This window comes from Ambystoma mexicanum, chromosome 11 (genome assembly GCF_040938575.1).
Source record: "Ambystoma mexicanum isolate Mex_15411 chromosome 11, UKY_AmexF1_1, whole genome shotgun sequence".
Lineage (NCBI taxonomy): Eukaryota > Metazoa > Chordata > Amphibia > Caudata > Ambystomatidae > Ambystoma > Ambystoma mexicanum.
In genome coordinates, this window is record NC_090934.1 from 1467966616 (window position 1) to 1467976066 (window position 9451).

A 9451-nucleotide genomic window follows, 5' to 3' on the forward strand; every position below is an offset into this window, starting at 1 on the left:
TGAAGTTTGATAAGAACGTCCTCACATTCCCTTATATTCTTAGAGACAAGAAGCTACTACAAGGCCAAGTTCAAAGATAATCTGAATGGCAGACGGGATGAGCGATGGGAGATGATGGGCTAATTGGGTGGGAAGGTATGGTCAAGTCCACCCACCAGCACCTGGGGTACCAGCTTACGTGCTGCTAGAGAATCGAATATTCTAAAAGGGTACAAGTGTGCTAACAAATTTTAGAAGGCCATATAACGAAGGAGCTTATAGTTTGAGAGCCAATGATGTGCAGTGTTTCCAGTTACTGTCAAAGATGACTTGCACTACGGGAGGACATGAGTTGCCCACCTGACTACAGAGACCCAATCACAATCCAGTCCCTTATAGAAAGTATACTTAGATGTTCCCCTTGAGCCGACCACAATACCCTGTCGATTTGTGTAGTTTGCCACGTAGTATATATATACGATTTTTTATTAAACGTGTTGAGATTGTGCTGTGCGATGTCCTTTGATGTCCGTTGTACTGTTTTAGACAATTGATATTAGAACAGAAATGTTTTGCCAACTCCCTGAGTCGGTCTTCTTGTTTGGTGTGAGAGTTATTCTCCATCCCATCCATCATACGATGTGTTACCTTAATTAACAGGTCCATATGGGTTTACCAACATAAGTCACCTTATTCAGAGTTCAGTCATTGCTTTGCCCATGTGTCGTTGTCTGTTGTGCGTGCTGAGATTGGCAGCGGCGGAGTCTGACGGCTGGGCTCTTTCTTGGGTGAAAGATGGTATTTTCCCCTTCACTCGGTGCAATGGTGCCGCGGTGGTGGCCAAGCTTACCTGTCTCATTAGGTGAACGTGAATCCTGTCCAAGTCTAAGGTTGAAGGCCCTCTAGCCATTGAGGTTTCCCTATGGGACTCAACCGCTTTTGGGACAGCGCGAGCAGCACTAGCGAGGGGTGGGGGGTGCTGAACCTCATGTTCCAGCATGTGCTCCAGCTCATGGTGGGCAGCTCTGTGTGTGTGCACCCCCATTCCTGAACTGACTTACCCAAGAAAATGGACACTAAGTGCCGAGTCTTAGGCCACCCTCTTGTCTTCCGCATCTCGCTGGCGTGACTTCGTTGGCCAGTCTTCACTCCAAGTGGCTGATGGTGGAGTCTTCTAGGCTTGGCCGAGAGACGAATACCCTCCTCCCCAGTTGAGGTGAATTAAAGGGCCTGAGTCATGGAAGTGGTTTTGGTCAAGCCTTGATGGGCTTCCAAAATAGATCGTTCAGAGTTCGGGGGTGGGCTGGGGGTGCTGCCAGGTGCTGGGCTGAACCCGTGGTCGTTCAAGGGGTGCGTAGCGAGCAGGAGAGTCTGCGGGAGATACTTGTTTAAGAAGGCTCGGAGAGTGTTCAAAGCCTGGGGTCTTTCCTGGCCCCTGCCTCTTGCCAAGGCATTGGACCCGCTGCGTGCGTGTTTAGGTACCAAAGCAAAGCTGCCCGGGAGTCTCGCCCAGGTCAGTGGCATGAGTTTGCCAGCACCACCACCTGGACATGTCCAGAAGCCAACATCTGGAAACACCCCGAGGATGAACCTTCCACATAAGGCGGGCTCGAGACTCCGCGGGGGTTTGCAGAAACTCCATCTGAGCGCTTCTTTTTCTTAACAGGTGTTTTTTTTTTCTCAAAAAGGCCACGGCGTGCAGGTGAGGCGGGGGGGGGGGGGGATGCGGGTGTCACGGCATTTCCTTTCTTGTAGTGTTTGTGCGCAAGGTTGTGTACAGTTATTCCTCTTTTTCAGAATGTCACGCCCGCCTTTCGCCTCAGGTGTTCTACTGTGTGCGTGCAATCCACCGGGAGGTGGGATGGGGGGGTGGGGGGGGGGGTCCTGCATGCATCCACGCACGGCAGCCTCGCGTGGGGCTCAGGAGTCCCAGCCACTGCTTGCATAGAAGCTCCCTTGCCCGATACATAGCATGAATAAATAAAGGCTCAGGGGGCACCCCCTTGGGGTGACACTTGGTGACCTGGAGTCGGTCGTGGCCCTACAGTTTGTCACACTGGGGTTCGGGGGGCATGAACTCACTCCTCCAGCCGGTAAGCACACTCGTGTGATTAGGTGTGCTGAGTGCCGTGCTGTGGAAGTCCCTCGTTCAGTCTCAGCTCTGGGTGTGTCTGGCGACCCCTGCATAGCTCCGTTGCATGCCCCCTCCCTGTGCCTGGCGCACAGTTCGCCTCTCTGTGGCTTGTGTGATCTTGTACGTCTTGTGGGCATGTCCGCGCTGGGAGCCCCCTTTGGCTGAGTGGGCGTCCCAGCAGCGGGCGGGGCCGCCCGTGCATATAAAGCGGCGTGCGGGCGCCAGCGGCGGCAGGACAGCGCAGCAGCCCACGCCTTTCAGCACCATGGACAGCGCGCCCCTCCTGGTCAAGCTGCTGTGCGGCGCCCTGCTGCTCACCCTCTGCCTGGGGCAGTCCTCCCGGGACTTCTACCCCGACGAGCTGCCCGAGAAGAGGGGCCCCTCCTCGGAGGAGAGAGACCTGGTCAGTCCCGGACGCCGGCTGCTGAGTGGGGGCGAGGGGAGGGCACAGCTCTAGTGCATGCCGGGGGCTTCTGGGTCTTTGCAGGGGGTGGGGCGGGGGGACTTTTGTTGGTGAATCGGCATGAGTCTTAAGTGTGCAGAGCCGGGGGTACGGGGCGTGAGTTACAACTTTAATTTCGCTCTATTGTACAAAGTTTGCTGTGTAAACTGCTTAACATGAGCCATCTTGTGGGGTGTGTAGATGTTAATGCCCGGGCCTTTAATTTGCCCAATGTAATGTGTGGGAGTGAAAACAGTTCCGCTTAGCCCACACCCCTGTGCACTGTCATACTTGCAGCCATGCACTTGTGAGAGGTTACTGAACTCTCGAAGTGCCGCATTGCAAAGTGCGCGAGGTGATCCGCCAGGACTATTTGCGCAGGCCCCTTCCCCACACCAATGTTATGTTATGTTATGTTAAAGGTATTTGTACCAGGCACCGTCGATGCGCCTCGCAAACATCATGTGTGGTTGTATTTTGTTGTTTTTCAGGCAGAGGCCATGGAACATATCCTGCTTAACTTCGAGAGCAAGCACCCAAGTCACCAGAAGAAGGCGGCCCAGATCCCAATCGTGAGTATGGAGTGCGGAGAACTATACATAATGCATGCGGCGAGCTGATCTCCAATCCCGGCTCCCCTTCAATGCAGCGACTTGTGTGATCGTGGGTATGGAGCAGAGCGAACGATAAAAATGTATGCGCCTAACGGAGATCTGATCTCCAATCCCGGCTCCCGTTGAATACAGCAACTTGTGTGATCGTGAGTATGGAGTGCGGTGAACTATACATAATGCATGCGGCGAGCTGATCTCCAATCTCGGCTCCCCTTGAATACAGCGACTTGTGTGATCGTGGGTATGGAGCAGAGCGAACGATAAAAATGTATGCGCCTAACGGAGATCTGATCTCCAATCCCGGCTCCCCTTGAATACAGCGACTTGTGTGATCGTGGGTATGGAGCAGAGCGAACGATAAAAATGCATGCGGCTAACGGAGATCTGATCTCCAATCCCGGCTCCCCTTGAATACAGCAACTTGTGTGATCGTGAGTATGGAGTGCGGTGAACTATACATAATGCATGCGGCGATCTGATCTCCAATCCCGGCTCCCCTTGAATACAGCGGCTTGTGTGATCGTGGGTATGGAGCAGAGGGGACGCTAAACAATGCACAGACCTCGTTTATACCCAGATCCCCCTAGTTAAATATTGCTGCAGTGGTTGTCTAGGCGTTTTTCCTGGGGTCCTGGTGCTTAGCCATACATTATACACCTAGTTACAATGATGGGGTGCCTCTCCAGGCTACATTTGATCATTTACCCTAATAATCAGCAGATAAAACCATGCGCTGAAGACAAGGCAAATTGTGTAAACTTTGCTTGCCAGGATACTTGAAGAATTTCAAGTACTTTTACGTACAATGAAGCGAAGATACACTCGGGCGTGGCCACGAGGTGCTTTAATGCACACAGTAGAAGGCCGCTTGCAGCTGTGCATTCGCTTAACTCCCTGAAAGGAGTTGGAATAGCAAGTTCTGAGGGAAATGGTGGCACACGCCTCATTTCATGACCTCGCCCCTTCCTGGTAGTGCTTGTATGTTAAATAGAGTTGATATTGAGTTTGCATTTACATGTCGCATACCATGTTTCTAATTTACATTCTTGAATGCCCCTCACTATTTTAAGCCACCTTGTGCACATGGCATCATAACACGGACGCTTAGTTCTTTCCTAAGCTTTGCCAACGTTGGCAAGGTGAGATAATGTGCCAAGGGTCACAGGTTAGGGTGAAGCGGGGAAACCAGGACTCGAACTCTGATCTCCTCCCTCGGCAGGACCACGCTCCCTCTAATTATCCAAGTGTGGCCAACATCCCCGAGCCCCCATTACCCTCCCTCCAAGGCGCGAGCCTACCCCCGACCAACATACATGACTGCTTTTCATTTGTACAACACCAAGTCATACACGTGTATCACAGACATGCATTGGGTGCCTTATAAATAGAAAAGTCCTTCATATTGGCCCATAGGATTGAAAGTGATAATTTAAGCCGCCAACTACGATCCTTCCCAACCGCAAGACTTCGATGCCTCAAACACCCAGAGCAGTACTGCTCTGCCTTGATCAGAAAAAAATAAAGTTATGAAATTCTATTGCTTGCGCACTGCCAAGTAAGTGAAAGCAAGTTTCTACAACATGGAGAGATTTTCCAAAATGTACCCCACCTTTTGGGTGGAGGTACACATTGAATGATTTTGGGGAGGTATATATCCCCCATAATCGGGCGGTATTCACTGCACGTTCTGTTTTGGGTATATATAGCCCGGGGTAAAACGTCCAGGTCCATAATCAGAGAGTTGGTAAAAACCGGAGGTATTTAGATACCGCCCGCCTTTACCGTTAGCCCCTAACTCGCCATAGGAAACATCCTGGAAAAGTAGTGCATAGAAGTGGCATTTATCTACCGCTTCATGCAGGCGCTTTCATTGCGTGGGTGCGTGTAAGTGCGGGGGTCATTTCTGACTCTTGGCGCGTGCCCTATATCCACACCTAGAAAGAATTTGGAAATTAGCCTGCATCACATCTAGACAGCTATGCCCCTAACCAACTCACAAAGAAATCTCACCCCTCTGCATACACCTCTCAAACTCTAACCAAGCACAACCACGCCTCTAAAGCGCAACAAAGCGCACGCACTTCACTACCCCGCAACAACCAAACAAATCTCACATAGCCTCGCACAACAGAGCAGGACGGCAACCAACCGAAAAAGCACACGTAAGCTCAGCGAACAGTGCTAACCGAACTGAGGCTGCCAAAAGCCAATCACTGCTCTCTTGCACTTTTCCCGCTCGGTCCCACTAACCCCCCCCCCCACCCCCCAGGCCCTTTCCAGAGCCGCCAGAGCGCCAGAGGACCACTGCAGTGGTGATAGTGCGCGGTACAAATGTCATTTAACATTAACATTCATTTCCCAAGCGTTTGTAATGTGGGAGAGGGAGGGGCCCCACAGCTGGGGACTGTATAATGTGGCTCTTTGCTCGTCCTGTGCTGCTGATCTGGGTCTCATTCTTGGTCTGGCCGGGTTTGGTGCTCAATACACACACATTTCAAATAACATATGTACACATTACACATCCGCACTGCCGCAGCACATTCCATCCTTTGCCACATGTTGTAACCCTCTTCCATCACTGCATATGTTACACTCAGCTACATGTACAGCGCCACGTTGCTTCCAGGCGCAATATAACTCCCAAATAAGCTTGCAAATACATTACAGCCATTATTATGTCAACCATTTGCAAAACACACACACACTCAAAGTGTCTCTTGCTGCTTCACGTGCTGGTGCTACTGTTACCCTTTGGAATGGAACTCCTTTTATCATACAACGAGAGTTGGTGTAAGGCAGTTGCATTTCAACAACAGACCTGCAGCGCAAGATACACTGACTGAGTGATGCTTCCAGGATATTGTACTAACTTGTAGTGCAGACATTTCTCTGCAGAAAATGCATGAACTCACTGGGCTATTTTCCTTGGTTGACAACATGTACACACATATGTTTGCCGCCCACTGCTGTCCCTTATCAGCAAGATGCCAGACCACTCCCGTGTTTATTTCATTTTAACACTTCAAACTCCTATGCATAGGTGACATGCAGTGCCCCCCCAACATCTCTGCCCTGCAGCTGCGTATTCTATTCAGTCAGTCATTCATTCATTTTGTCATTTGTATAGCGCCTTTCATCATAATTATGGTCGCAGGGCGCTGGTGGTTGAATGCCCTCTGAAGGACCGAAGTCCAAAATAAGGGAAAATTGGGAGGTGCTGATATGCGTGTGTGACCCTGCTCGTCACCCATGTCTGAATGGCGTGTAGATAGGCAGGCAGGGGGTATACTAGGAGCTAAGTGGGGGAGGGGAGGCTTTGTGTTTAAGTGGATAGAAAATGATGTAAGTAGCTACAGTTCAAATCTTTGTAGTGAAAAGTAGCTTCATTCTTATGGCAAGGTTGTGCAATAGTTTTGTGTTATATGTGAGCGCGGATGTTTGTGGCAGTGTGGCCGTGCCTTCAGCTTACTTTCGAGGGTGCAGAGTGTGAAAGGAATAAATGGGTTAGTTGCACAGACAACACTGTCTGCCCCCTGTATTCCATCTAGGTACAAAGAGCAGTGCTACGCCTCACATACCATCTAACTGCAATAAATATCCCCTCTGAGTGGATCTTAGAGTGACACATGGCCATCCCCGGGTCCTTCAACTGCAATAAATACCCCCCTCTGAGTGCGTCTTAGAGTGACACATGGCCATCCCGGGGTCCTTCAACTGCAATAAATTCCCCCCCCCCCCAGAGTGGGTCTTAGAGTGACACATGGCCATCCCCGGGTCCTTCAACTGCAATAAATACCCCCCTCTGAGTGCGTCTTAGAGTGACACATGGCCATCCCCGGGTCCTTCAACTGCAATAAATTCCCCCCTCTGAGTGGGTCTTAGAGTGACACATGGCCATCCCCGGGTCCTTCAACTGCAATAAATTCCCCCCTCTGAGTGGGTCTTAGAGTGACACATGGCCATCCCCGGGTCCTTCAAGTGTAATAAATACCCCCCTCTGAGTGCGTCTTAGAGTGACACATGGCCATCCCCGGGTCCTTCAACTGCAATAAATTCCCCCCTCTGAGTGGGTCTTAGAGTGACACATGGCCATCCCCGGGTCCTTCAACTGCAATAAATTCCCCCCTCTGAGTGGGTCTTAGAGTGACACATGGCCATCCCCGGGTCCTTCAACTGCAATAAATTCCCCCCTCTGAGTGGGTCTTAGAGTGACACATGGCCATCCCCGGGTCCTTCAAGTGTAATAAATACCCCCCTCTGAGTGGGTCTTAGAGTGACACATGGCCATCCCCGGGTCCTTCAAGTGTAATAAATACCCCCCTCTGAGTGCGTCTTAGAGTGACACATGGCCATCCCCGGGTCCTTCAACTGCAATAAATTCCCCCCTCTGAGTGGGTCTTAGAGTGACACATGGCCATCCCCGGGTCCTTCAAGTGTAATAAATACCCCCCTCTGAGTGGGTCTTAGAGTGACACATGGCCATCCCTGGTCCTTCAAGTGTAATAAATACCCCCCTCTGAGTGGGTCTTAGAGTGACACATGGCCATCCCCGGGTCCTTCAAGTGTAATAAATACCCCCCTCTGAGTGCGTCTTAGAGTGACACATGGCCATCCCCGGGTCCTTCAAGTGTAATAAATACCCCCCTCTGAGTGGGTCTTAGAGTGACACATGGCCATCCCCGGGTCCTTCAAGTGTAATAAATACCCCCCTCTGAGTGGGTCTTAGAGTGACACATGGCCATCCCCGGGTCGTTCAAGTGTGAAAAACTCCCATCTTACAACCGGAACATGTAATTAAAATATCATACTTGTTGGCTTAGCCAATACTTGGTGTTTTGCTCGGCAGAGCACTGCCATGGTTGGATAAACGTGTCATGAAATAATCAGCTTGACCTGTTATTTCTGCCCTGTTGTGTCTTTCTCGTCATGCCACGTGGCCCGGCAGTCTTTGATGCCATGCTTGCTTGCTTGCTTGCTTGCTCCCATCTGGGCTTGCGCTTTATACACCTCATGCGCGCGCGCACGCACGCACGCACGCACACGCACGCCCACGCACGCACACACACGTACGCACGCGCGCACGCACACACAGGATGTAAAGCCTTCAATCGACCACTGATGTGTGCTGCCTTGCATTTGCATTTGCAGTGTGACGGTGGCGGGAAATGCGCCATGAAGTACGGGGCACGGATCGGCCTTCTCTGCCAGTGTCCCCAGGGCACCTGCAGCACCCTGCTTCTCAAGTGCATCTGAAGCTGCCAGTCGGGCACCAGCGAGTGCCCTCCCAGGAGCCAGAGGCCAGGATGCCGCCTGCCCCCATGGCACCTCCTGCAAACAAGCAAGACACACTTTTGTTGAATGTTTTTATCTTATGAACCCAAGCTCCCCCTCCTCACCCTCCTAAAGCGAGTTACCTCAGGATCTTCAGCCCGCCAACAGGCAATGTCCTGCTGCCCTCTCGGACCAATCTTTTCAATGTCAGCCTGCTGTGTAGGAATGTGAACATGCTGTCTCATGCCTGTCTCATACATGCACTGGGCGTCCGCATTACACATTGTACTCTTCAGCTGTTGGCTGTCACTTTCGCATAGTGTCCATGCCATGTATCTAATGTATGCATTAAACATTGACATGCTGATAAGTGAATAAAAGATTTTACAAAGTAGGTGTCCCCCCCATTTATTTATTTATTTTTCCATTTATAAAGCGCACTAAACCCCGTGGCATCCAGGCGCTGTTACATGGCCAGTTAGTTTCCCATGACAAACGTGCATAAAAGTTCAGCGGACCGTCTACGCAAAGAGCCGCGATATTAGTGATCTCCAACAGGTGCAGTGTGATTGCAGTGCTTTGGGAATGTGAACCAATAAAGGGTTCCAACAGATGTGCAGCCATTTTTAAACACAATCATGGTCACTTTCAAAGATCTTAGGGTGTTAAACCCGGTGCAAAAACAAGGAGCAAAACGTTTACATGGGCCTGGGTCCAGGAAACATAGTTCATTTTTCCCCTCCCCCAGCTGCTCCTCTTTTTCCAGCAGCATGTGATGTGCTGCTGGAAGAAATGCGTTGGCATCCTACGGAATCCGCCAGCTGTTAAAACCTGTCGGATTCCATAGGAATCCATATGAACGCTTTCCTCCATGCACGGCCCTGGCGGGAGGCATTTCCAATGGTTTCCACTGCAAAGAGTAGACAATGCGTGTGCACCCGTGCCCGCCCCCATTTCCGTCCATAGCTTGCACTTCCTGGTGCAAACCGTCCACATTTCAGCGAGGGACCT

At 51.1% G+C, this 9451-nt stretch overlaps 1 protein-coding gene across 1 annotated transcript; it reads left to right on the forward strand.

The window, feature by feature from the left end:
- Positions 1-2330: 2330 nt before the first annotated feature.
- Positions 2331-8834, forward strand: LOC138504872 (cocaine- and amphetamine-regulated transcript protein-like). Its single transcript, XM_069625287.1, has 3 exons — positions 2331-2516; positions 3047-3127; positions 8318-8834. The coding sequence occupies exons 1-3, from the start codon at positions 2379-2381 to the stop codon at positions 8420-8422; spliced, it is 324 nt and encodes a 107-aa protein (XP_069481388.1). The 5' UTR covers positions 2331-2378; the 3' UTR covers positions 8423-8834.
- The last annotated feature ends 617 nt before the right edge of the window (positions 8835-9451 follow it).

Excerpts from the sequence above, each read along its gene's own strand:
- LOC138504872 (XM_069625287.1), top strand. The coding sequence starts at position 2,379 with ATGGACAGCGCGCCCCTCCTGGTCAAGCTGCTGTGCGGCGCCCTGCTG. Across the intron at positions 2,517-3,046 it reads CCTCGGAGGAGAGAGACCTG|GCAGAGGCCATGGAACATAT; the intron begins GTCAGTCCCGGA and ends GTTGTTTTTCAG. Across the intron at positions 3,128-8,317 it reads AGGCGGCCCAGATCCCAATC|TGTGACGGTGGCGGGAAATG; the intron begins GTGAGTATGGAG and ends TTGCATTTGCAG.